This window comes from Neofelis nebulosa, chromosome 5 (assembly GCF_028018385.1).
Source record: "Neofelis nebulosa isolate mNeoNeb1 chromosome 5, mNeoNeb1.pri, whole genome shotgun sequence".
Lineage (NCBI taxonomy): Eukaryota > Metazoa > Chordata > Mammalia > Carnivora > Felidae > Neofelis > Neofelis nebulosa.
The window spans coordinates 8,178,654-8,204,903 of NC_080786.1; the positions used below are offsets into that span (position 1 = coordinate 8,178,654).

Consider the following 26,250-nt stretch of genomic DNA (forward strand, 5'->3'; position numbering starts at 1 on the left):
AAGGCTCAGATGCTCAGTCTGCTCCATCTGGCATTTTTCTCTGATGCTTCTCTCTCCCTCCTCCTCCTCCTTCTCCTCCTCCCAGGGATTCCCCCTACTCATTCAGGAATGTCTGCCGCAGACCCAACCTAGTGGTGAAGTGCTCCGAGAATGCCTTTAGCCATCTGTGACTTTGCCCACAGTATCTAGAACCTTGGTAACTGGTTCCACTGCACAGGACCAAATAATAGCGAAACCAACTCCCTCATCTTAAGAGGTAAGAAAAAGACCGTGGGAGAGCTGTCACAAACCGTCGCCAGCTGGCCATTGATGGGATGATCACCCTCTGGCAAATGAAACCCCACAGGAGTTCCTCTGATAAACCCCAGACTGCTGTCGTCTGCACCACATGTCAACAGCCTCTACAAAATCAATTCGATCTTCACAAAGTTCCACCTTAACTTCTGCACCCTGGTGAAAATAGCACACCAAGAAGGGGAGACTTCTTTGAAAGAAATACCGGTGCTCTCATCTATGATTACACTGAGGAAGGTAGCTGCTTTTCCCTGTTCCTGGAACTTGTTCTGGATTTAGGGGCCTATTAGCTTGACCAGTTCACTCTGCATTTGTTCAGCAGTTCCCAGAGTGCACAGGTAACATCTTCTTTTAACATTGGGTCCAGTTCGGTAATATAATATGAGAATGCATATATAATCTTGGTGTTAGTGAGCCCTCCATGCAGTGGAATATTCTGTCTTCCACTGAGAACAAAGAGTTTAATGATCTACTTTAGGGCATGACAACTTCTTTCTGTCAACAGCTTCTTATACTCAAAGGCAACAGAAGCCTCCACCTTTGCTGTGGCCTTGCTGTGTTCCTTACATCTGCTACGTTTCCCAAGCATTTTCTTGGACCAATCTTTGAAAAGCACAGAAACCAACACTACCTCTTTGGTTGCTAAATACAAAAAACAGACCACAAAATACTCGATCCAGGCCTTTGGAGTATTGGACAAACCTGGACTGCTGAAGGAGCTGGGTGCTACAGCCCAAGAGTCCGATCCATTCCAGGGTCCATCATCTCTTAGGGAACTTGAAGCTGGAAGTGAGCAACCAATGGGTTGCTAAAATAACCTTCATTTGCTCTTACTCCGGTCCCCAGGATTTAATAGACCATTGTCTTCCTCCTTATGGACATCTTTCTCATCCCAGAATATGTGGTTTGTGAGTGTACCTCCTGCTTTACAACATAAAAGATCTAAAACTTCCCCATTGATAAAAACCTTCAAAGTTCTTTCCTCCTATAGCTATCATCAGCATTTCTGTGAAGTAAAAATTAGCTCTGACTGGGGAGCCTGGGTGGTGCAGTCAGTTAAGCATCCAGCTTCAGACCAGGTCATGATCTCATGGTTTTTGAGTTTGAGCCCTGAATTGGGCTCTCAGAGAGCCCGCTTCAGATCCTCTATCCCCCGCCTTCTCTCTGCCCCTTCCCCGCTCACAATCCAAAAAAAAAAAAAAAAAAAAAAATTAGCTCTGAGTGAGGAAGTAAAACCTGCATGGCTCTTCCTTCGGGCAGAAAAAGCAGATACAAATAAAGACAGCTAGGGGTGCCTGGATGGCTCAGTTGGTTAAGTGTCCGACTGTTGATCCCAGCTCAGTTCTCGATCTCAGGCCTGCGAGTTTAAGCCCCATGTTGGCCTTCACACTGGGCACAGAGACTACTTAAAAAAAAACAAAAAACAAAAAACAGCTATAAAGTTAAAAAGAAACAATATTTCTGCAACCAATGCTACATCCATAAAGTGTCATAATAACCTTCTTCTTTTTAATGTTTATTTTTGAGATACAGAGACAGAGACAGAGCTTGAGCAGGGGGGAGGCAGAGAGAGGAGACACCAAATCCAAAGCAGTCTCCAGGCTCCCAGCTGTCAGCACAGAGCCCCATGAGGGGCTCCACCACCAGAACAGTGAGATCACAACCTGAGGCAAAGTCGGATGCTTAACCAACTGAGCCCCCCGGGCGCCCCAATAACCTTCTTTGACTGATTGCTGCTTTCTTACTTACGGAGAAACTTTGTTCTCTAAAATCAAAGACTCTCAGAAACTTCGGTGTTTGAAGTTTTATCAGCAAGAATGAAATAAGCTTCAATTTGCCATCCAGGTGCAAAGCCACAGAAAAGGGGTTTCTGGACAACACTCTCAAAGAAACAGGACCTTGGGTCCATTTTGCTGTCTAGGACTGATATTGTTCCCTTAACACAGTCCTGCTTTGCTTTGAGTCTATCAAAACAGTGTTCCATTGCCATTCATCTAAACTTCACATCTCCCTCCAATCCTGTAACTTCATTTGGTTAAATGCCCCATGATGTTTGTGGTGTGCAGTCTCCCTCATTACAATGAATCAACATACCTGATTTTGTAGGACTACAGGTTTATTCTCGGTGGGTTTTGGTTGATTGGGCTGAGACACTGTCTTGCTCAGCTTCGGGGCTCCTAACATGAAAATTTTGATAACAGTTGTAACGTGCGCTTTTTTTTTTTTTTTCCACTCCTAAATATATTATGCCAGGCAGGCATACACATGACTACCGTGACGGTTTGGTCGTAACTGGGATCGGTTCACATCTCGGAAAGGTTACCCGGTTCTGGGTAGCTTTTGGTTCACATCTTGAACAGGCTTAGATTTCTCTTTGGGGACATCGACAAACTTGGCTGAACTGACGCTTCCATCCCCCGTGACTGAAAGAAACAAACGAGACACACCTACTCAGCTGAAGCTGACAGGCACTCTGGGGAGCAGCTGGTTACAGGTGGACAGCTGGCCGTGCCGACACCCGCAGGGACTCTAAGGGGAAGTCGGCGTGCTGCTGCCGTCCCCCTCGTCTCCCAGCCGAAGCTGGGACCAAGCGCTACTCCCATGCTCGGTGCTCCCCTGCAGGCACCCGAAGGGCGCCTGCCCTGCCCCTCACATTGACCTCTTCCCACAAGCAAGCGCAAGGCACAGCTTGAAGCGGACACAGCTTCCCACACATCCCACGCGAAACACCAGCCAAGAGTGCCCGCGGACTGCCACGTGTGTTACCGGTGCGGGCTGCGGCTCGCCCTTCCTCTCGGTGATTGGACGGGCAGGACGGCGTACGGCGGGGAGCGTGGCCCCGCAGGGAGGAGCCAAAGGAACTACTGAGCGCATCCCTGGCGTGGTCCAGGAGTTGCCCTTCCTCCCGGTGATTGGACGAGCCTGTTAGGTGTCCCGGAAGGGGCGTGGCCAGCCACCCCGCACGTGTGTTTGATTTGGTAATTTGGTTTCTGAAGTCTCGGCTGTTAAAGATCTTCCTCCTCCCAGGACGCTCGTGACCCGGCGAGGTACACAGTTTGCTTGGAGAGTTGCCTACGCATTCTAATGGAGCTTCGAAGAAATCTGAAAACCGCCTTGGGGTTGCTTGGGAAGGGATCTTGACGTTACAGGTGGGTGAGAGAGACCCTGGTCCTTGTCTCACAGAGTAGAAGAAAGAATCTCCCGGACAGGAGAGAGTTGAGCAAAGCGATAGAATTTATTGAGCGAAAGTACAAAGCTCTTGAGAAGGAGAGGGGTCCCAGTTGGGTTGCCGCCAAGGACTTTTGTCTCTGACTTTTTATTGGGACCTTACCAGGAACTGGATAAAAGTCTGTGAAACTCTATTCATGGCACCTAGCATGGGCAGGTCTGGAATCGTTTATCTTCCCACCCGCCCCCCCCCCCCCCAAAACCCGTCCGCAGTTATAGCCTCCCACTCGCATCTGCAGCCAGGGGCTGGGGGTACGGTGGACGCAAGGAGTAGGACCGCTGCAATCAACCTCTGGAGGGTACCTATGTATCCCTGCCTACTGTTAACCCTTTCTCTACTCATTGAGATGCTTTCTTTAAGGACGTGCTGTCGTTCTTAAGGGAGAGTGGGAATCCTATTCCAGGAAGAGGGGGCACAGCTGCATGAATGGCCGCCAGACTTGTAGCTACAATGGGATTTGGGGTGAGGGACGCAGAATTGCCAGAGGGAAGAAGCTAGGAAGGGGTTGGGGTGAGATTGTGGGAGGCCGTGAATGCCAGGTTAGGGAGTTTGGACTTCATCCTGCAGAATAGGGGATAAAAAGAAACGTTGGAAGCACTTTAAACAGGAGTGACATAATCAGATAATGAAATTAGGAAAATAATTCAGTAACTGTAGAGAAAACTAAAGTGTTTCTCCAGGCGTGTTTCAGTGCACCCGTTGGGGAGCTCGTTTTTAAATGCAGGTTCTTACCCCTCGCTAGGCCCGCAAATCAGATTCTCTAGTTGTAGAGCCAGGGAACATACATTTGGGGAAAATAAATGCACAAGTCATAAGATTTGAGTTTTCACAAGCTGAACACACTGGTGTAACCAACACCCAGATGAAGAAACATCACCCACAGCTCAGAAGCCTCTCTTCCCCTCCCCATCCCCAGTCACTACTGCCTGCACCAAGGGTAAACATGATCATTACTTCCGACAACAATAGATTGCCTGTTTACTATTTTGAATTGTATATAAATTAAATCATATACCATACACTCTTTGTATCCACCTTATTTCACTTGGTGCCATATGTAAATTCATCCATATTGTTCTTGTAGTTGCTGTCCATTGCTAGCAACTTTGATCCATTCTCTTATTTATGACCTTTCAATAGTTTCCAGTTTGGGGCTACTAAAAAAAATGTGCTATGAACTTTCTTACTCATGCCTTTTGCTTTGTAAATTATAAAGCAAATTACCAAGGCCTAAAGACTAATTGATTCACTACCCATTTATTGAGCCTACTGTACAAAGAAAAAAATGGCCACAGTCCTGCTCTCTTGGAACTTATCGCACCTGGTGCAAAACTACAACCTACATGGACAGAAAAATAAGTCAACAATTGCAATTGTGATAATGGTTCTGAGGAAAACATAAAATTGAGCTAGAAAAAGAGGAAGGGCACTAACCTGTCTTTTTATGTGATAGGTTTAGTCTCTCAGAAGAACCATCTAGAAAGAAATACAAGAGATGAGTTGGCACTGCCATGCAATGAGTGGGAACAGAGGGAAGAGCATCCCTGGCAGGGAGTCACTATGTGCAAAACTCACAGACCAGGAGAGAACTTGGCCTGTTAAGACCAGCGCAGCTGAAACACAATGAAGATGGGAAAGGAAGGTTGGCACAGGTGTGTTTGAATATAGGCGCATATGATGTGGGACCTTGTAGGCTAGAGTAAGGAGTTTAGGTTTTATTTTAAATACTATAGAAAGCCAAGCCACTGAAATGTTTTAACAACGAAGTGATATAATCTTAAGTTTTTTTTTTTAATTTTTTATTTTTTTTTAAGGATCCCTCTGACTGATGAGCAGAGAATAGATTAAGGGAGGCAATGGAGAAAGCAGGTCACTTAGGCTGGTAGTGCAGTCCTGGAAGATACTGGCATAGAGTTTAGAGGAAAGGACTGAAAGATATTTGGGAATTGCCAGTACAATGACCACCTTAATCCAGCAATGAAAGGTAACACTGCATATTTAGACAAAGAGATATCCTATGCATGTATTCTGACATTCTGCATCAAGTGGCACAGCATTTCTGCCAAAAATGCATGATCGGAATCTGACTACAAGTCCATATTGAGAGACATTCTCCAAAACAACTAGCCTGTATTTTAAAGATTTAAAAAAAAAAAAAAATTTTTTTTTAACGTTTATTTATTTTTGAGACAGAGAGAGACAAAGCATGAACGGGGGAAGGTCAGAGAGAGGGAGACACAGAATCTGAAACAGGCTCCAGGCTCTGAGCTGTCAGCACAGAGCCCGACGCGGGGCTCAAACTCACGGACCGCGAGATCATGACCTGAGCCGAAGTCGGCCGCTTAACCGACTGAGCCACCCAGGCGCCCCAAGAAGGGCACTTTAAGGAAGGATGAGCACTGGGTGTCATGTAAGAGATGAATCACTGGGTTCTACTCCTGAAGCCAAGACTACACTGTATGTTAACTAACTTAAATGTAAATAAAAATAAAATAATAAAGTTTATTTATTTATTTTGAGAGAGTGAGAGAGAGCATATGAGAGTTGGGGAGGAGCAGAGAGAGGAGAGAAAATTCCAAGCCGACTCCATACTGTCAGCACAGAGCCTGATGTGGGGCTCCAACTCGACAACTGTGAGATCATGACCTGGACCAAAACCAAGAGTTGGATGCTTAACTGACTGAGCCACCCAGGTGCCCCTGAAGACCTTTTTTTAAAATGTTGATTTATTTATTTGGGCGGGGGGGGGGGGCGGTGCTGCGAGTGCTCGAGAGAGGGTGGGAAGGGGCAGAGAGAGGAGAGAATCCCAAGCAGGCTCTGCGGTGGAGGTGCACAGCCTGAAGCTGGGTTTGATCCCACCAACATGAGATCATGACCTGAGCCGAGATCGGAGTCTGAAGTTCGACTGACTGAGTCACCCAGGCGCCCCTGGCCTGTATATTAAAATATATTATGAAAGACAGGCTTAGAACTATTACAGATTTTAAAACACTAAACGTGACAGCTTCCAACTTGTGATCTTCCATTAGATCATGAACCAGGAAAAATAAAATTTATTTGCTCTAAAGGACATAAGTGGGACGACTGGTAGCACTTTAATAGGGACTGCAGAATAAACGATAGACTTAATATTATTTTCCTAAGTTTGACTGCACTGATTATGTAAGATAATGTCTTCGTTTTTTAGGAAATAGTACATCATGTCTAATAGGTACATCATGTCTAACATCCTCTCAAATGGGTTTAGAAGTAAATGACAGAACAGTAAAGCAAACATATAATGTTAACATTTGGGGAGCGTAAGTGAAGCTGTTTGGGGAATTATTTGTACTGTTTTGCAACTTTCCTGTTAAGCCTGAATTACTTTAAAATAAAAGGTTAAGGGACGCCTGGCTGGCTCAGTCAGTAAAGCATGTGCCTCTTGATCTCAGGATTGTGAATCTAAGCTCCACCATGGAGCCTACTTAAAAAACAAACAAACAAACAAAAGGTAACAGAATTGCTGGGATCACTTAGAGGGAAAAAAAAAAAAACAACAAAACAAAACTAGTACTAAGCCATGAGTAACAACATTTAGACAAAAATCCGGGGTACTTAGGAGAAACGGAAGAAAAATGGAAGAATGTTAAAAGAAGCCAAATGGAATGCGGACACAATTATAATGAAAGTCACAGCTTCTGTGCTCTTCATTCTAAAGTCCTACTAGATGACCGTCCTGCCACTAACCAGGCTGCCTCACCATACACCACTGCTCCGGTCAGCCAAAATGCAAGAAGGCTCGAACCAGCTCCGCCATGTTTTCCCAGCGAGCATGCGTGCGCGTATGCACGTACGACCCTAACCAATCAGTGCTCGCGTCGGCGGCTCGTTAATCGCAGGGGCGGGGCGGCCTTCTACACATCCGCCCGGTCGGGCGGCCCTTCTTCCTTCTCGCTGAACGCCGCCAACATGGTGAGTATTGCTGTTGCGGCCTCCCGGTGTGGCGGCCATGCCGCTCCACCTCCGCCTCGGAGGGGGAAGGAAGGCGTGGGACGATGTCCAGCGGGACTTAGGTAGCCTGGGGTGAGGGTCCCGAGGCGGGTGGGGCACGGAGTTTCGGAGCTTGCGAGGCTCCCGGTCGAAGAGCGCGTGGAAGGCCTTGCAGGCCCGGCACGCCCGGGCCTCGCGTGCGCGCGGTAGCCGCCAGAGCTGGAAAGCTGGAGCGGCCCGGGGTCTGCCGGGGCCCAGCCGGCCTAGGGCTGTGCAGACCCCATGTGCTTGGAGCTCCAGCCCGCGGGAACCGGACTTTGGCGCCGCCGCCTCTGCGTGTTTTGTCCATTCATCAGGTCGTCTTATGGCACTTGGGCGTGTTCCCCAAACCTTCTTTTTTGCCTTACTTCTATTGCTTTTGGATTGCAAAGCCTTCTAAACTGACGAGTATTTTCAATTTCAGTAAGTCTTTCCATCTCCCTCCCCCTCGATTTTAGGTGTTCAGGCGTTTCGTGGAGGTTGGCCGGGTGGCCTACGTCTCCTTTGGGCCTCATGCCGGGAAGCTGGTAGCGATTGTAGATGTTATTGATCAAAACAGGGTAAGTGTAAGGAAAAGTAGCACAACTTCACATGCCAGTGACTGATCTGCAGTATGATGGCAATGGTAATTTTCCCAATGGCCCTCTGGAGATAGGAATGGGACAGGCTGTAGCTTTAATTTACCATTGAGGAAACACGCAGTGCCAAGTGGGGGTTTCATGCACAGGCTTGGATTGGCCAGATGTTCTTGGGTTTGAGTATTACTCTGCCACTTAAACTGGCCAGACCTTTTGACTGATTGTGGGCTGAAACAGTTGGTGAGGTTTAAAGGAGTTCCTATGCGTAAAGTGGGTGTAGAACAGAGCCAGGCACACGGAAAGCCCTTGTATGCTTTTGGTATTTGAGAACCATGAACTAAGTGACCAAAGTTTGCGAATCCTTGTTTGGGGTACTATTATGTTTTGCACTGAGATTTTTGATCTTATGTGTTCTAGGCTTTGGTTGACGGACCTTGCACTCAGGTAAGGAGGCAGGCGATGCCTTTCAAATGCATGCAGCTCACTGACTTCATCCTCAAGTTTCCTCACAGGTAACTACATGCCAGTCAACACCACTCTCCCAAGTTTGTTTATACTAGTAAAAGCTTCATCTAATTCAGAAAACATTTTGCCATTTTGTTTTCTTGAGAATGTAGCATACAGTGTTGAAGAGAAAGAACAATTCAGAAGAGGGGTTTTCAGTATAGAAAGGAATGGCCGTTGTTTCCTTTTTGATTTTTTTTCCACCCTGCTCGTTCTCTGGCTTTGTCTTTATCCAGGTTTGCCATCTTTTTCTTGCTTCCTTTCAGGATTTACACAACAAATACCGCCCTGGTGAATTCTGGTCTCCCAGACATATTGTAGTCACCTTTAGCTTAAAAAGCAAAAACTAATTTTTGTCTCTTCCAGTACTAGCTGTCATTAGTTCAGCTTTTAGTGTGTGCCAATTATTAAGTATTTAACCTACATCATTTCTTTTTGACAGCCACTAAAGCGATTCTGTTTCCAGCTACTTAGAGGAAATAGAAGATATCAATAGTGATTTTTTTTTCTTGACATGATATAGATTATGGAAGTTAAAACACTGATGTGTTACTCTAAAGTTATTTCGACTGCAGTGACGGTTGATTGCATGGAACGTGTGCTGTCACGTGTACTGCTGGTTTATTAAGCATGCAGGGTTTTGATACTTCAAGTATTTGAACAAAACCTCAAAATTATTATAATTAGATTTTTTGTTGTTTGGCCGCCTGTCTTTAAGCATTATTGTACAGAATAAACATTAGGCCTAAGGATTAGCTTTATCATTCTTTATGAAAAGGAAATTGCTTTCTATACGTCCACTGCACCAGAGTGATGGTATATACAAGATCAGAGGTAATTTTATATCCAGAAAGATTGGTTTGCTTTTTTAATTATTATTATGAAAATTGTATGTTTGAGGGGTACCTGGCTGGCTCAGTAGAGCATGGGACCTCTTGATTTTGGAGTTGTGAGCCCAAGCCCCATGTTGGACTAGAGCTTACTTTAAAAATAAATAGGACATCCTGGTTTAGTGGACAACATTCAAGTGAGTAAAAGACCTAGTGTGCCAAGTGGTATGTGGTCTTTGGAGACAACTACAGCTGGAAGTGTGATGAATGAGTGGGAAGGGTGCTTTTGGCTTGTTTTGCTTATGCTGTTTAACTTAACAGGGTATAAATTGTGCATTCAGAAGGCTCAGAGCTGTCTTTGGGTCTGTGTGGCTTCAGAGTTGATTCCTTAATCTGGTCTTGGCTCTTTGTAGTGCTCGCCAGAAATATGTCCGACAAGCCTGGCAGAAGGCAGATATCAATACGAAATGGGCAGCCACAAGATGGGCCAAGAAGATTGAAGCCAGAGAAAGGGTAATGACTTAGGGTTACTTGAATTGTGACCTTTTCTTTTATGGAGGAGTGGTGGGTGGTGTGAGCGGTCATCTATTTACTTCCTTTTTTACAGAAAGCCAAGATGACAGATTTTGACCGTTACAAAGTCATGAAGGCAAAGAAAATGGTAAGTTTTGAAATTGTTATCAGATTTTTGTATTCTAAAATTTTTTTTAACATTTCTTTATTATTGAGAGAACATGAGCATGGGAGGGGCGGAGAGAGGGGGAGACACAATCCGAAGCAGGCTCCAGGCTCTGAGCTCTCAGCACAGAGCCCGACGCGGAGCTTGAACTCTCAAACCGGGAGATCGTGACCTGAGCCGAAGTCGGCCGCTTAACCGACTGGGCCACCCAGGCGCCCGAGATTTTTATATTCTAACCCTAAAGTCGGTAATTGAGGTTGCCCAAGCTGGGTAGACCAGAGCTGAATTCATAGGGGTCTTAGACATAAGGCTTGCTTTCTGTGCGTATACGTCCTATATATACAGGATGGAAAAAATGGGTCTTGTGTGCATGTGTGGTAAATAGTTTATGTCGAAATTTTTCAGAGGAACAGAATAATCAAGCTTGAAGTTAGGAAGCTACAGAAAGCAGCTCTCCTGAAAGCTTCTCCCAAAAAGGCACCTGCTGCAGCAGCTGCTGCAAACGTTCCAGCAAAAAAGATGGCCGCTGCGGGCAAGAAGGCTCCAGCCCAGAAGGTTCCTGCCCCAAAAGCTGCAGGCCAGAAGGCAGCACCTCCGAAGGCTCAGAAGGGTCAGAGAGCTCCAGCCCAGAAGGCACCTGCTCCGAAGGCATCGGGCAAGAAAGCATAAAAGCATAAGAGGCTATTATAAATCCGTAATAAAGGTTCTTTTTGACACGCTGGCAAGTGCACTTGATCTGTGACATAAAAGTCTGTTGCTAGGGTCAGGATTATGGCGCAGATTGATAGGATTGTCGATGTCACCATTCAAGGGATGATGGTTAAAGTTTCTCTGGTTCCCTATCATGTTCTAACCAGAAGCTGGCTTTGGAGCCTCGCTGGGATTAATGAGGACAAAACTCTTCTTTGTTTGGTGATACTAATAGGCAAATGGTGCAGAGTAGATAAGGGAAATACAGGCAGTTTAGGGTTACCTGTCCTTCCCTGAGGGGTGGGGAGTTATCTAGGTAAGTGGGGATCTTCAGCTGGAACCTGAAAGAAAGCTGGTATAAGAAGGGTGGTAGGAAAGTCAAGAATGTGGTGGACTGGCTAAAGACCCCAGAACAAAATGGCAGCTTAGCGTTTGATCCATGAGGAGTGCAACAGGCCATTGAGTGTTTTCCAATGGAGTGATCCCTCAGATTTAGGTCACGTTGGACTGAATCTTAACGGAACGTTTACTGGGAAGGTCAAAGGTGTGGTACAGATGTGGCAGTATTCCTCACCTTGACTGGTACAAACCAAGTAGCTGTAGTGCCATGTAGGAGGCCTTCATGGATTGGGCTGGAAGGAAAGTAAGAGCCAAATGTGCTAAGGTTTTCTGGTTTGTACTTGGCTCATTGCCTGTGGAAGAAAAAGCTGGAGCAAGGTTATTCACAGGGTAGGTTCTACACAGACTTAACCTGATAGTCTGGTAGATAAAACCAGGATGCTGACAACCTGCATTCAGATCCTGGCTCTGTCACTTAAGTGCTTTGTGGTTCAGGCATGTTCCTTATCAAGCCCAGTTACCTCCTATGCGGTGTGCTTCATGGAGTAGGGAAGTAAATGGTGATTGGACAGCCTAGTGACTGGTTCATAGGAGCGGTGGTAGTTAATGACAGAGCTCTTAAGGACAGATTTGGGGTTCGTGGGTATGTAAGCAGTCACTCAAGATGCCCTCGGGAAGGAGACGAATAGAGAAAGATGGGGAAGGAATGATCAGAGGTGGGAAGCCAGGAAGGGGACGTGGAAGCCACAGAATGTTGGGATTGTCAACGTGAGAGGGAGAGGGCAGTGAGTGAAGAAATGTTACACAGAGTTTGGAGGTTTTGATTTTGTAGTTGGAGTGATGGACACGTTTGGATGCTTCTGGAAAAGCAGCTAGTTGGAAAGGAATCGGTTTTTGAGAAAAGACAGAACGGAGCCTAAAGGAGGAGGGATTAAGAAGTTATACATCCTTTGAAGAGGAAAAAGAAAATGGATTTAGGAGCTAAATCTGTAGTTTTGCTGTCAGGAAATCAAGGGTGTCTCTGATCTCTGAATTTCTCTGGAGTTTGAAAGCAAGGTGACATGCGCAGAAAGGGATAAGGGAATGTAGATTTGCAGAGAATGCAGGTTTGAAATTGTCCATGGAGGAGAGGGGAGAGTGCTTCTGTCAGATAGACCTTGATTTGGATGGCCCTTCACCTCCAATCCATGAGGTGCTCAGAGGATGAGTTTAAGGCTGAGAGGTTGAGAACGCTTCAGGGTGGAGGCGGTTTTGAGCTGCACCTAGAAAAGAGTGCAATAGGGAACAGCAGAACTTGGAAATTCAGTCTAGGGAACCTGCAGGGAAGTGACTGAGGTATAAGGCACTTGAAAAGGAGTAGGAAAGTACAATGGGGAGCGGGGGTGGGTGGAGGTGTGCACATAATATTTTTTAGGTTGTAATCCTTGGGAAAATCCATCTGGCAGCCTAGTCCAGACTCCAGAGGAAGAGAGGGAGAGGGAGAGCAGGATGGAAGGGGAGATCAGGAAGTTACTAAAATACACAGGTACATAATAGTCCACTCTGATGATAGAGAATTGCACACTTGTCCAGTTAACCTTATTAGGGAGGATGGCATTCAGAGAGAATATTGATTTCAGAGTCCGATCCAAGCTTAAATCTTGTCATGCAGCCCTAGCCCATTCTTGTACTTCCCATGAGCCTCATCTGAAAAACAGGGACCCTGATAACCTGCTTTATACAACACCGTGGCAAGGATCAAATGAGACAGATGTAACCCGGTCCTCTAGGTAAAGTAAGGCAGTTGGATAGTTTGCTTTTCAGAGAGCCTCTGCCCCCTACAGCCTCCAGTTTCTAGGCAGTTAGCATCTCCCAACTGTGACAACCCACAGGAATTTGTCTTGAGCTCTATTTTCTCTAATTCACATGTTTCTTTACCTCTCAGCTCTTGGATGAAATTCTGTGTATCTTTTAGTGCCCAAGTTATTAAGGTTACCTGTAGGTCCGCCAGCTAGCTGAATTTTGTGTGTGTGTGTGTGTCCAGAATAAACCATGAATACATTACACCATTAAGACATTTACATTAGAATTGAAAGGGCCCTTTGATTATCTCCACTAACAACTATGGTATCTTGCAAAGGAACCACTGTGTATGTCCTTGCAGACATTTTCCATGCATTTATAATCTACATGATATAGTTTTCATGTTTCAAACACAGATCTTACACTGCATATTCTGCAAGTTTTTCCCCTTCATACGTCTGGAGATCTTATCTACTCAGCCCCTATTAATCTACCTAGTTATCTTCTGCATAATAGTTCCTGGTGTGAATGTTCGTGTGACCTATTGAAGTTCATTGCGGAGGTTTATTTGATCTCTATTGATAGACCTTAAGAATGGTGCCAATTTTTTTCTGTTATAAGTAGTACTTCTGTGACTATCCTTGTACGCACGTCCTTCTGTCCATGTCATTGTTTATTTGGGGCACATTACCAGTCAGTGCGCTTGCGGAGTTGAAGAATGCAAGTGTTTTTGAATCACTCTTCCTGGAGGTTCTACCAATTCAGACTTGCTCTGTCAATTTTGACTTCTATCAAGAGTGAGTGCGGGCATTCCTGCCTGACAATCTTGAATTCCTGATAATCTTACAATTTGCCAATCCAATGTGTGAAAAGTTCTTCCCCCGTAATCTCCTTTTTTTGCCGCAAATAAAGTTGCCTTTGTGTGACAAACCCACCTGGTATAGTCTCTACCTGTAACTCACCAAGGAATGAACTCATCTTAGTTCGGTTACAGTGCAGTTTGTGGGGCGAAAGGGACAGGGCACCCCTGGAAGGTGGGACAGGAGGGTGAGGGAAGGATGACAAGATCAGTCTGGAACATTTTGGATTTTAGGTGCTTGTGGATTAGCCAAGTAGAAAGAAACGGTAGGCAGGTTGATACACAGAACTCCAGCCCAAAACTACCTGCATGATGCCTGGCCGATAGGAAGGGCTGCTGCTGTGACTATTATTCAATCTGGACTGGAGAGATATGGGCGTGTGTTCTAGGAAAAGTGGCAACAATAGGCAGGAATAATAATAATGCCATCAACAACAGTGCAAGCGCTTACTCGGACTGACCGTGAGAACCAGAAGTTGCATGAGTTGACACACTCAATGCGCTGAGTTTATGAGTTCGAAACTACTGCCATTCTCAATTGAGAAACGGAGGCACAGAGTTTCAGTACCTCGCACAGGCCATTCAGTGGATATAGGTGGTGGCGCCGGGATCAGAACGGGGACAGTCAGAGCCGGGCTTGGAGGTCTCAGGGCGCAGTCCGGTAGCCGATGGGCGGAGAATGGGGCCAGGAATTCAGTAGGAGGTTAATTACTGCCGGCCAGCGTCACAACCCGCTCGCAGACCCACGCGGAGTGCGGTGCGGACTCGGCGTCCCCGAGGAGCTGGTCGCCCGCTGGGGCGCGGAGCCGCGGAGTCCGGGCGGGAGGACAGCCGGCACCCGGGCGCGCGGGTGGCGGGTCTGGCTCGGGACCATGGAGAAGACCAGCCTCCGGCCGTCCTAGAGCGGCGCTGCGCTGGGGAACGCCTCCGCCCGCGCTTCCGCCTCGGCGGCGGTCGGCGGGGGCGACCGGGTCTTCGGCGGCCCCGCGCCGTGCGGTGGCCCGCCCCCAGCCCCTGTCCCGGAGGTCGGGCGTCAGGGCCCACAGACATCGCCCAAGGGGCCCTTGCCTGCCGAGGCGCCACCAACCCTCCTGCCCCGAAGAGCTGGCCTGACGTCCCCCGGCTCGCGGTACCCGGGGTGGGGGCGGTGACGCGTGGGGTCGCCCACTTCCCGCGGTGGAGTGTTCAGATTCGCGTCGGGTCTCCGGTCAGCATCGCCCCTGGGACCTTGAGCGGCGCCCCCTTTCCCCGGGGGCCAGATCACCACTTGGATTTTGCCGTGCAGCCCGTGGTTGGTCCAGGGCCCGGTTATCCTACCTTTTCTCTCAATGCTCATTTGGGATCTTTGCCACCATCGCTAGAATCATTCGGTACAAACTCACTGGTAATTCATTCATCGTGGGCCAGGGATTTTTCTTGAAAGCCACAAATCCACGGCAGCTCTTGACTCTCGCTTCTCAGACATTCTTTCGAGGAATCTTCAGCCTCACCAGGCAGCTTTGTCGAATTTACACAGGAAGCAGATTCAGCACCCCACGAACCACTGGAGGAGGTGCGTTGAGAATACCCAGAGTGTCCTGGAAATATCGTTTCCAAGGAGAGAGGCAAGGAGACTGAGGGGGAAGAGGTGGGGAACGAGGCGTGGTCAGCCTCATTGTGATTCTCTCTCTTAGCTCCGCAGGTGTTTGCTTTTCCAAACAGAGAGGGCAGTGCATGAAGCCAGGGGTCATCAGCCATGCTCCAGACTCTGTGGTCCCAGGTGAGCTGAGCTTTCTTCCAGCTTTCCACATCCAGAATAGATAAGAACAGTCACTACAGGAACAGTAAGCAGCCTGACCTGGTTAGTCCCATGCTTAGCTTTGCATCCATCAATTGAGTAGGGCAGAAGAGGATGTGGTAGGGAGGTGATGAGGGTGAGCAGGTAAACTTGGGAGGATCAAGTTGGTTGGGAAAGAGGGAGGCACCAGACAAGAAATTCTCCTAGAGGGGTGCCTGGGTGGCTCAGTCGGTTGAGCACTGGACTTCGGCTCAGGTTATGATCTCAACGGTTCGGGAGTTCAACCCCACGTCAGGCTCTGTGCTGACAGCTCAGAGCCTGGAGCCTGCTTTGGATTCTGTGCCTCCTCTCTCTCTGCCCCTCCCCTCTCTCTCAAAAATAAATACGCGTTAAAAAAAAAAAAATTCTCCTAGGAGTGAGAATCTGCATCCATGCAAATACGGAGCTTGCAAGTACGGTTCACAGATGAGCAGCTACCAAGGGGCATGCTAGAAAGGCTCCATCTCAGGCCCCAACCCAGATCTCCTGGATCAGAATCTACATTTGTACAATACCTGGGGAACGAATGGGCAAGTTAAAATTTGGGGCGTGCTCGTGTGCATCCCACCATACAGAGGAAGGTCACCTCCTGTGTTTAAACAGGTGCTCCCACAGGGGGAGTTTGCCGTGCACATCGCAAAATCTGGGTACAGTGAAACCACCGCTGGGAGACTGTGGAGGGTGTGGATTGACGAGGGAGGTGGATTCTTGGAGGAATGCTGAGTGTGGCAATGAAGCCAGTGCCTCCAGCCCATTTGCCTCCAGCAAAGACTACAGCTTAACCTCTAGGAGAGCCTGAATCCTTGGTTGGCACAAATTCATGCAGCACTGGAAGCTGTTCTTCCAGGGTGTTCTTGGCCCTAGAGGATGATTGCATCCAAGTTTTCTCCAGCATCCTAGATCACGTAATGTGAAAGCTGGGTGTCTCATGTCACGGATGGGTCGTGTCATTAGAATAATAAGAATAATGTGTGCGTGGCTCTTTTTCTGGGGGGGGGGGGCACTGGCCATCTTCTTCAGTTCTACTTAAGTGTCAGCACGTGAGCCAAAATCAGTTCCAAGTCAGGAAATGTTTAAGCATCTGTGGGGGGCAGTCTCTTCTCTCTTGGTGCTTTACGTGGTGCACAGTAGTCACTCAGGGTTGGGTTCCAGTAAGGAAACCCTAAGTGACAGCGGCTTAAACGAGATAGAGCTTCTCTCCCACGCAAAAGAAGTTGGAGGGAGGCAGTCCAGGGATTTTGTGACACTGGTACTATTGTCACACACCCAGGCTCTTTATCTGTTTCTGCTTCGTCATCCTAGCACTGGCTTTCGTGCTCAAGGCTGCTTCATGGTCCAAAGTGGCTGCTTGATCTCCAGCTATCATGTGTGAGTTCCAGATAGAAGAGATGACAAAAAAGGCAACCCGCTCAGCAGTTTGCGCTCTTTCAGGAACCTTCCCTGAGAGTTCCCACCAGTTTTTATACTTGTGTTTTTCACTGGCCTCCCTTATAGTTGCCGGAGCAGGGAGCAGCCCCAGGTGAAATTAAAGATTCCATTATAAAAAAAGAAAGGGAGGAGAAAAAATAGACCACACACACACACACACACACACACACACACACACGTTTAGACAACTGCCAGTCTTATCTACAGGCTCCATGAAAAATGTTCCCCTAATCTCATCTGTAGTTGTTGTAAATGCTCAGGTTTCTGTAATGCCATTTGCCAGATGATATCTCAGTTCTTTACACGTATTAACTCACTCCCCTCTTACAAGAGCCTTGCGGGAAAACCGAGGCAAAAAAAAATTTGAGTATCTCCTCCAGGGTCACACAGCTGATGGCTTGCAGAGGTGAGATTTGAACCCAGGGAGTCTGGCTCTAGGATCTGAGTGTGTCAGCCTCAGCGCTGTTGACATCTTGGGCCAGATAATTCTTCGTCGTGGGGAGCTGGCCTGTGCACTGCAGGATGATGGGCAGAATCCCCGGCCTCTGCCCACGAGGTGCCAGCAGCACCCACACCACGCCATGGTCGGAACAACGAGAACCGTCTCCAGACACGCAGCGCCATATCTCCCGTGGCGGGCATGTCCCCATTGAGAAGCGCGGCTCCGAAGCCTGTGCTGTTTGCACGGTGCTGTGCCGCCTCGGGACCTACTTCCCGTGCCGGGGAGTCACCAGCCCCGCTTCATCCTGGACAAGGAGTAAGTACTAGCAAGGGACAGAAGCAGAGCGATCAGAGACGGAACGGGATGCTGAGAAGCCGAGTGCTGTCGAAAACAAAGGAAGAGGGGCGCCTGGGTGGCGCAGTCGGTTAAGCGTCCGACTTCAGCCAGGTCACGATCTCGCGGTCCGTGAGTTCGAGCCCCGCGTCGGGCTCTGGGCTGATGGCTCGGAGCCTGGAGCCTGTTTCCGATTCTGTGTCTCCCTCTCTCTCTGCCCCTCCCCCGTTCATGCTCTGTCTCTCTCTGTCCCAAAAATAAAAAAAAAAAAAAAAAAAAAATGTTGAAAAAAAAAATTAAAAAGAAACAACTTATGTCAAAAAAAAAAAAAAAAAAAAAAGAAAACAAAGGAAGAAAGAATGCGCTGATCGCTAGAGAGGGGTCTCAGAGGTGTGGAGGGGTAGAAGCATGATGTGAGGAAAGAAGGTCAGGGCCACGTTCCCAGCTGTTGACTCTGAAGGAGATGAAGACAGGAGGTTAGTTCCGTTTGGGGTCAGTGAACTATCTATTCTGCACTGTCCACTAAGGTAGCTATATGTGCCTGTTTAGGTTAATTAAAATGAGGGGTGCACATGGGTGGCTCAGTCGCTTGGGCGTTCGATTTCGGCTCGGGTCATGATCTCATGGTTCACGGGCTCAAGCCGCGTGTCGGGCTCTGTGCCGACAGCTCAGAGCCTGGAGCCTGCTTTGGGTTCTGTGTCTCCCTCTCTCTTTGCTCCTCCCCTGCTCGCGCTCTGTCTCAGTGTCTCTCCAAAAACAAAATGAAAAAAGAATAAAAACAATTAAAAACATTTTTTAAATGAGGGGTGCCTGGGCGGCTCAGTCGGTTGAGCATCCAACTCTTGATTTCAGCTCAGGTCATGATCTCACGTTTCATGGAATCGAGCCCGGAGTTGGGCTGTGTGCTGACAGTGCCGAGCCTGCTTGGGATTCTCTCTCTTCCTCTCTCTCTCTGCCCCTCCCCTGCTCACATGCACTCTCTCTCTGAAAATGAATAAATAAATATTTAAAATAAATAAATAGACAAAAATAAAATTCAACTGACTAAAATGAGAAATTCAGTTCCTCAGTCACACTAGCCACATTTAAACTTTCTGATCAAGGTGATACCTGGTTTCTTCAGCATATAGATAATTATCTTTCCCTTGCAACTAATAAGAAATCTATTGGGGCGCCTGGGTGGCGCAGTCGGTTAAGCGTCCGACTTCAGCCAGGTCACGATCTCGCGGTCCGTGAGTTCGAGCCCCGCGTCGGGCTCTGGGCTGACGGCTCAGAGCCTGGAGCCTGCTTCCGATTCTGTGTCTCCCTCTCTCTCTCTCCCTCCCCCGTTCATGCTCTGTCTCTGTCTCAAGAAACAAATAAACGTTAAAAAAAAAAAATCTATGGGGCGACGTTTGAGACCACGCAACTATCCTGTTCATCGTCAAAATTTCCTCCTAGATTTAGCATCCATTAACGATTCTGGTCCGAACCAATCTTTACCACGATGGCTGCAGTCCTGTAGTACTTACGAGCTCTGTCTCTTCCACCCAGCAGATGCTACACGCAGAGAGGTTGTTGACGTGACAGACTGGGGCAGAGTCGAGTGTAAGTCAAGGAAGAGACGTTATAGTGCCACTCTTTTGTCTAAGTGGTCAGTTCATTTTGAAATGTTTGCCTCCTCATTCGACCTTGTATTAAGTGCTCAAAGAAAGAGGGCCCCCTTTTGTCTATTTCCAAGTGCTTAATATCACTGATTCCCATCATCTGCGATAGAGAATAACTCTTCCTTCATACATGCGTTCTGACGATTGAGTGAATTGATGTAAAAGTAGTTGACCGAGGACAAGGCACAAAGGCCTGAACGACCTGTGAAGGTTTCCCTCTCCCCGGAGAAGGTGGAAATGGCCCCAGGGGACACAGCGAGAGGCACCTGGTGCAGAGGACAGTGTTGCCAGGTCGGACAGAGCTTGGGTGATCTGGAAGCAGGTCCCCGCTCAGGGATGGAGGCTGGCGCCCTGTCTCTGGACTCAGGTATGTTAGGAGAGGAGGAGATAACACTGCACGTCGCCTTCAAGAGACAGTAAGGCAAGATGGCAGAAGGAGGGAGAACCACCAGAGTGAAGGGAACTCTGTGCCCTTGGAATTGTTCCTCTGTCTACACAAAGACATGACTGGGAAAGACCAGAGAGAACCTGAGTGGAGGGCCCTAACAGGGGCTCCAGGATGGATGGAGTCAGGGTAAAAGACAGATGCCTGCTATGGTCATTTTAGAAAACATGCCGGGAAGATTGACCCAGCTCATGGAACCAGACGTGGGGTTGATGTGACCACCAGGCAGGCAGCAGCAGGTGCTGGAGGGTGTGCTTGGATTGGGGCCCCAGCGGTTGCACATTGAAAATGTGCTGAGGGCTGTCCCTGGCTGGGGTGCTGTTGTGGAGCTCCTTGCCAGCAAGCAGGTGCTGTGCATGAACAAGTACATGGGGCTCAGAGCCATGGACTCCAGTAGAATCAGGGCTACCCTGGAGCTCAGACCCCTCCTGGACCCTCACACAGGGCTTGAGCAGGGGCCTGTTGTTTCAGGAGCCAGTGACCTTTGAGGACGTGGCAGTGTACTTCACCCGGAATCAATGGACTAGCCTGGACCCCATGCAGAGGGCCTTGTACCGGGAGGTGATGCTGGAGAATTATGCAAATATAACTTCCTTGGGTAAGTCCTCCCTTCCGTCTGAACCAGCTCTGCCCTCAAGGCCCTTGGCTTCCTCCTTGGTGGATCTGGGGTCTCCCATACCCCCAGGACTGATGCTTCCGTGAGCCGAGCTCCCTAATCCCTAGTTTTGGGAGTAGCTAATGGAGAGCGATCTGGGATCACTTTGGTTTTCAGCAGGACTTGCCTCTTCCCTGTTTCCTGATGGGGACTCTCCTGAAAGGGGTTTTTGCTCTGGGCGCAGACAGCTGAGAAGGTTCCTGGTGGCCCCATTTTCATTGCTTCACTCTTCCAGTGCCCTGGAGTCCTGGGCCCCGTCTCCCCTGTGTGAGAGTCTCCTAGGACCCCCTGTACACGCTGTAACGACAGAGCTTTATGTCCTCTCCGATGGAGCCAGAGTGAGACCCCCACCCCCACCCCTGAGCAAAACAATTTGAGTGTCCCTTAGATCTCAAGATTGTCTCAACACTGACCTCCCTTGGTGTCCTGGGACTTTTTCACCTGGCAAAGCAGAAGGTGGACGGAGAAGGGTCAGCAGGGACTCTCCTCAGCTTCCTGTTCCTTTTCCTTCTCCTTCAGGAGCATTTCCATTCCCCAAACCAGAGCTGATACTCCAGCTGGAGCGAGGAGAGGCACCGCGGGGCCTGGATCCCTGGACACCCACGAGGAGAGAGGCCCCGGGAGATGTCCACAAAGGTAAGCAGGAGAGCCTGCCACTGTCCTCTTCTGCTTGGCCTCCTCCTGTCCGTTAATGATTCAACCGGAAGAAGGTTTGGCTTCTGTCATACCAGCTCTTGTGGGCGTGGCAATGGTCATTCTCATTCAGAAAAGTGCCCCTTGCTAGCCTTCAGCCCCAAACTCGAAAAGACCTGTCCAAACATTTCATTTGCTGTTATTTTTCCTTGTAAAACCACAGGGTTTCAAAAATATGTGGTGAAAATAGGCTTTTTTGGGGGGGGTCAATTTAGGAATGTAAATGCAATACAGTAAGAACTTGTTTCTGTAAGAACGTGGTAGGTATGAGTGTGTATGAAACTGTACACGAGAATAGAATTATTAGGAACTCCTAAACCCCACAGATGAGCTTTCGAAAGAAAGCCTGTGTATTTATTGGGAATGAATGGATTCCCTTTTTGAAAGATACCATGAGAACCATCCAGAGATTGGGTGTTCAGCCTTTCTCACTCAGTTGGCCCTGTCCACATACTCCCTCCATCCCATATGCTATTGCAAGTCTTATAAACCAAATGCCCCTTCCTGATTCAGCCCCACTTCGGCCTTCGTCGGGGCCTTTGGGTTGACTCAGCACGTGCCGTCGTCTTGATTAGAAACCTCTCCCAGGCGGTCTGCCTGCAGTTCAGTGTTTGCCTCTGCCACAGCTACACGTCGTCTGCCTAGTCTCCCAACGGCTTGAACCCAGCACGGTCAGATAGAACACTGTGGAACAGAAATGTCCTGCATCTGTGCTACCCGATCTGGTAGCCCTTCCAGTGCGAATGAGGAACTGGATTTTAAATTTGGCTCCGTTTCAATTAAAGTTAAGTAGCCACGGGCGTCTAGAGACTTCCTTATGCACAGTGCAGCTTAAAACAATTACAGGAACAGCCTCCCCCTGCCTTTTTAGCTTCGGGATCAGTGGTTTCAAACTCCAGTGAGCATCCGAATCTCATGCAGGGCTTGTTAGAGTGTGGACTTGCTGGAGACCAGCTCTAGAGGTTCTGATTCAGCAGGACTAGGGTGGGGCCCAGGAATTTGCATTACTGACAGGTTCCCAGGTGATGGTGGTCCAGGGACCACACCTTCAAGACTACTGCCCTTGAGAATCTCAAACCGTATCTTTTTTTTTTTTTTTAAAGCTTATTTATTTATTTTGAGAGAGAGAAGAGAGCGAGTGAGAGAGCACAAGCAGGGGAGGGGCAGAGAGAGAGGGACAGAGAGAATCCCAAGCAGGCTCTGCACCGCCAGCATAGAGCCCAATACGGGGCTCAATTCCATGACCATGAAGTCATGACCTGAGCCAAAATCGAGAGTCGGATGCTTGGGGCGCCTGGTTCCCCAACTGACCCTTGATTTCGGCTCAGGTCATGACTTCATGGTCATGGAATTGAACCCCGTATTGGGCTCTATGCTGGCGGTGCAGAGCCTCCTTGGGATTGTCTCTCCATCTCTCTCCTCTCTCTCTCCTCTCTCTCTCTCTCTCTCTCTGCCCCTTCCCTGCACTCCTTCTCTCAAAATAAATAAATAAACTTAAAAAAAAAAAAAAAAGCCAGAGGGGCGCCTGGGTGGCTTAGTCGGTTGGACATCTGACTTCCGCTCAGGTGATGATCTCACCGCTTGTGAGTTCAGGCCCCACGTTGGGCTCTGTGCTGACAGCTCAGAGCCTGGAGCCTGCTTTGGATTCTGTGTCCCATTCTCTCTCTCTCTGCCCCTCCTCCACTTGTGCTCTGTCTCTCTCTGTCTCTCAAAAAATAAATGTTAAAAAAAAAAAAAAGATGCTTAACTGACTCAGCCACCCAGGTGCCCCTCAAACCATATCATTTAAACTCTGGGTTGCATCTCATCACTGAGTTGTGCTTAGCATTTAAAAATTACCCTGGAAGTTGGGGTCGGGGGTGCCTGGTTGGCTCAGTTGGTGGTAGGTCATGTGACTCTCTTTTTTTTTTGTTAAGTTTATTTATTTATTTTGAGAGAGACAGAGAGACTGTGAGCAGGGGAGTGGCAGAAAGAGGGGGAGAATCGTAAGCAGGCTTTGAGCTGCCAGTGCAGAGCCTGATGTGGGGCTGGCGATCATGACCTGAGCCAAACTCAAGAACCGGAAACTTAACCAACTGAGCCATCCAGGCACCCTGAGCATGTGACTCTTGATCTCAGGGTCGTGAGTTTGAGCCCCATGTTGCATGTAGAGATTACTTGAAATAGATTAATTAATTACTTAATTTAAAAGATTTGAAAAATTACATAGTTGTAAAAAAACCCTAGTTATTCTAATAGAGAAGACTCCTTTAAAAACAAATTCGTCTGGGGGCACCTGGGTGGCTCAGTCGGTTAAGCCTCTGACTTCAGCTCAGGTCCTGATCTCACAGTGGGTGAGTTCGAGCCCCACGTCGGGCCCCGTGCTGATGGCTCGGAGCCTGGAGCCCTCTTCGGGTTCTGTGTCTCCCCCTCTCTCTGCTCCTCCCCTGCTCGCACGCTGTCTCTCTCTCAAAAATAAAATAAAAACGTAAAAAAAAAAAAATTAGTCTGGACTATATTAGACTTAAATAGACCAAAAGAGTATAAAATCTGTCATACCTGCATCACTCTTTTTTTTTTTTTTTTTTTTGACATAAAATCTACACCCTTTTCCTTTTAGAGGTAGTGTCTCAGAGTACACGTGTGGGTTTTGAAATCATGGTCCTCCTGTGGACCCTTCATGATCGGCAGTATGGCCCATTGTTTTCTCTCCAGCCGGGCTTAGGACAGAATCCTCTTTAAAGGTCACAGAACGGTTTGGAGCATTTGGTCAGGCCCCATCCCACGCCTGGGCCTTGGGGTACACTGTTGCTCGCTGCGACTCCCAGCCCCGGGCGCTGGGTGGCCTGGGGCTGCTCACCCAGCTCTCTTCTCCGGCTTAGAGATCTCCTTCTCCCCGTCACCTCCCTCTTTCTTCACCGCTTCCCCTTCCAGCACCTTCTCCACCCCGCTCCCCGTTAGTTATTCTTCACTCCTCTGGGTGGATAGCTTCTGCCGCCCGCGTGCGCGGCTTTTCTTGTCCAAATGGCCTGGCTCGCCTTCTCCGCCCCCAGGACTTTTCTCTCCCTTCGGGGCATCCTCGGGTAGCCCTGTCTCTCTCGCAACAATACTATTACCGCCTAATCCCTTTCCCCTTGTAGCCTTAGTAAGTGCCTCCTCTGTTTCCTTTTTTTCTCATGCCAGGTGGTAAAAACAAGACTGCGAAGGAGGAGCAAACCCCAAGGCCGGACGTTTCTGGAGCATCGGCGGCCCAGAGACTGGCGGTGGAGGGGCTGCTCCCGGACGGTCCCCAGCAGCCTCACCTTAAAGCCAGCTTGGAGGAGCCACCGCTGTGTGACCTGGGGGCGGACACGGGCTCACACGGAGGGGGTTTCACGGGCTGGCCGGTGCAGGGGTACAGACCCTCCACCAGGGAAAGGGAGGAGCCAGCCAGCACACCGCAGGGAAGCGCCGGTGTCCGTGTCCTGACGAAGCCGGGCCTGCGCCGCGGACCGGCGGTTTACGCGCGCGGCGAGCGCGGCCGGTGTTTCGGCCTGCCTTCAGACCTGCAGCGGCATCAGAGCGTCCACACGGATGACAGGCCCTTCAGATGCAAGGAGTGCGGGAAGGCCTTCAGGTACTGCTCCAAACTGGCCCGGCACCAGAAGAGCCACACCGGGGAGAGGCCTTACTCGTGCCAGGAGTGCGGGCAGGCCTTCGGCCAGAATTCCCACCTCCGGCAGCATGGGAAACTGCACGGCGGCGACAAGCCCTACGAGTGTCAGGACTGCGGGAAAACCTTCAGCTACAACTCCAAACTCCGCCGCCACCGGCGGGTCCACACGGGGGAGAAGCCCTTCCGGTGCGAGGCCTGCGGCAAGGCTTTCCGGTGCAGCTACGACCGCCTCGTCCACGAGCGAATCCACACCGGGGAGAAGCCGTACGCGTGCCAGGCGTGCGGGAAGAGCTTCAGCTCCGCGTCGGTGCTCGGCCAGCACCAGCGAACCCACACCGGGGAGAAGCCGTACGCGTGCGAGGAGTGCGGGAAGGCCTTCGGCCGCAGCTCCGCCTTCCTCCAGCACCGGCGGCTGCACACGGGCGAGAAGCTGTTCAAGTGCACCGAGTGCTGGAAGACCTTCAGCTGCAGCTCGCGCTTGGCCGTGCACCGGCGGGTGCACACCGGGGAGAGGCCCTACGGCTGCCAGGAGTGCGGCAAGGCCTTCAGCCAGAAGGTCACGCTGGTCCAGCACCGGCGGCTGCACACCGGCGAGAGGCCCTACGAGTGCGCCGCGTGCGGCAAAGCCTTCAAGTGGAGCGCCAGCTTCGTCCAGCACCGCAAGCTGCACGCGCGCCGGGGGGCGGCGCCGGGGCCCGGGCCCCGCCGCCCCGCGCTACCCGCCCCCGCGCTGCCGGGGGCCGCCCCGCCTGCCCCACACCCCGCGCCGCGGCCCCCGCCCGCGCCTGGCTTCGTGCTGCGCCCCCGGGCCGCGGCGGCCGGCCCTTCGCCCGGGCGAATGGCGCACGGCCTTCGGGACCTCACTTCCCCCGGGAGCCCGAACCCCTCGCCCCACGCCCGGTGAGCCCCTCACGCTCTCCACCGCCCGCCCGCCCGCCCGCCCAGAGGCCTGTTGCCCCGGCCCCGCGTCTCTGTCGTTGCTCTCCTGGGCTCGTGTGAGTCGTCGTTGCTTTCCCAGTTCCACGTCTGGTCTCACCCTTAAGGACCGTGTTGGATTCCCCGCTTCCGTCCCCGGGGTAGGAAATGGTGGCGGCTGTCACTTGCGGTGTTCGGGATGGGCCGGTAGCCTCGGGCTGCACCTGCCTTCTCTGCTGGATTTGGAGGAGTTTACAGACGATCTGGGGGGTTTAGGGGCGCGGCATGCCAATGACATGGCCTGCTGTAGTTCAAGAAATTGGGGAGGGGCACCTGGATGGCTCGGTAGGTTAAGCATGGGACTTGGGCTCAGGTCATGATCTCCTCTGTTCCAGCCCCGCGCAGGGCTCTCTGCTATCAGCACAGAGCCTGCTTTGGGTCCTCTGTCCCG

At 49.7% G+C, this 26,250-nt stretch overlaps 2 protein-coding genes and 1 long non-coding RNA gene across 9 annotated transcripts; 2 read left to right on the forward strand and 1 right to left on the reverse strand.

The window, feature by feature from the left end:
* Nucleotides 1–3,508: 3,508 nt before the first annotated feature.
* On the reverse strand, nt 3,509–7,327 carry LOC131511640 (uncharacterized). The gene is made up of 3 exons (XR_009261635.1): nt 7,263–7,327; nt 4,958–4,999; nt 3,509–4,084 (listed from the first exon to the last, which is right to left on the reverse strand). It is a non-coding gene; the product is annotated as an uncharacterized LOC131511640 (long non-coding RNA).
* RPL14 (ribosomal protein L14) lies at nt 5,486–10,843 on the forward strand. Of its 2 annotated transcripts, XM_058729498.1 has the most exons (7): nt 5,486–5,507; nt 7,221–7,474; nt 7,990–8,091; nt 8,527–8,621; nt 9,857–9,956; nt 10,051–10,104; nt 10,528–10,843. In XM_058729498.1, exons 1-7 carry the CDS (start codon nt 5,501–5,503, stop codon nt 10,789–10,791), a joined length of 876 nt encoding a protein of 291 aa, XP_058585481.1. In that variant the 5' UTR covers nt 5,486–5,500; the 3' UTR covers nt 10,792–10,843. The 2 variants fall into 2 exon arrangements, with proteins under 2 accessions (XP_058585481.1, XP_058585480.1); XM_058729497.1 differs by lacking the exon at nt 5,486–5,507 and having other exon boundaries at nt 7,148–7,474.
* Nucleotides 10,844–14,621: 3,778 nt separating this feature from the next.
* LOC131511641 (zinc finger protein 619-like) lies at nt 14,622–26,246 on the forward strand. 6 transcript variants are annotated; one of them, XM_058729503.1, is made up of 6 exons: nt 14,622–14,921; nt 15,254–15,344; nt 15,474–15,551; nt 20,374–20,500; nt 21,077–21,193; nt 24,413–26,246. In XM_058729503.1, the coding sequence occupies exons 3-6, from the start codon at nt 15,528–15,530 to the stop codon at nt 25,786–25,788; spliced, it is 1,644 nt and encodes a 547-aa protein (XP_058585486.1). In that variant the 5' UTR covers nt 14,622–14,921; nt 15,254–15,344; nt 15,474–15,527; the 3' UTR covers nt 25,789–26,246. The 6 variants fall into 6 exon arrangements, with proteins under 6 accessions (XP_058585486.1, XP_058585484.1, XP_058585485.1 ...); XM_058729501.1 differs by having other exon boundaries at nt 14,623–14,921; nt 15,466–15,551; XM_058729502.1 differs by having other exon boundaries at nt 14,623–15,344.
* The last annotated feature ends 4 nt before the right edge of the window (nt 26,247–26,250 follow it).

What these genes read in the sequence shown, in the direction of transcription:
- RPL14 (XM_058729497.1), top strand. Translation starts at nt 7,163, where the DNA reads ATGGAATGCGGACACAATTATAATGAAAGTCACAGCTTCTGTGCTCTT. An exon ending in ATGTTATTGATCAAAACAGG is followed by an intron (nt 8,092 to 8,526) that starts GTAAGTGTAAGG and finishes TATGTGTTCTAG; the next exon opens with GCTTTGGTTGACGGACCTTG. An exon ending in ATCCTCAAGTTTCCTCACAG is followed by an intron (nt 8,622 to 9,856) that starts GTAACTACATGC and finishes GGCTCTTTGTAG; the next exon opens with TGCTCGCCAGAAATATGTCC.
- LOC131511641 (XM_058729503.1), top strand. Translation starts at nt 15,528, where the DNA reads ATGCTCCAGACTCTGTGGTCCCAG. An exon ending in TGCAAATATAACTTCCTTGG is followed by an intron (nt 20,501 to 21,076) that starts GTAAGTCCTCCC and finishes CTTCTCCTTCAG; the next exon opens with GAGCATTTCCATTCCCCAAA. An exon ending in CCCGGGAGATGTCCACAAAG is followed by an intron (nt 21,194 to 24,412) that starts GTAAGCAGGAGA and finishes TTCTCATGCCAG; the next exon opens with GTGGTAAAAACAAGACTGCG.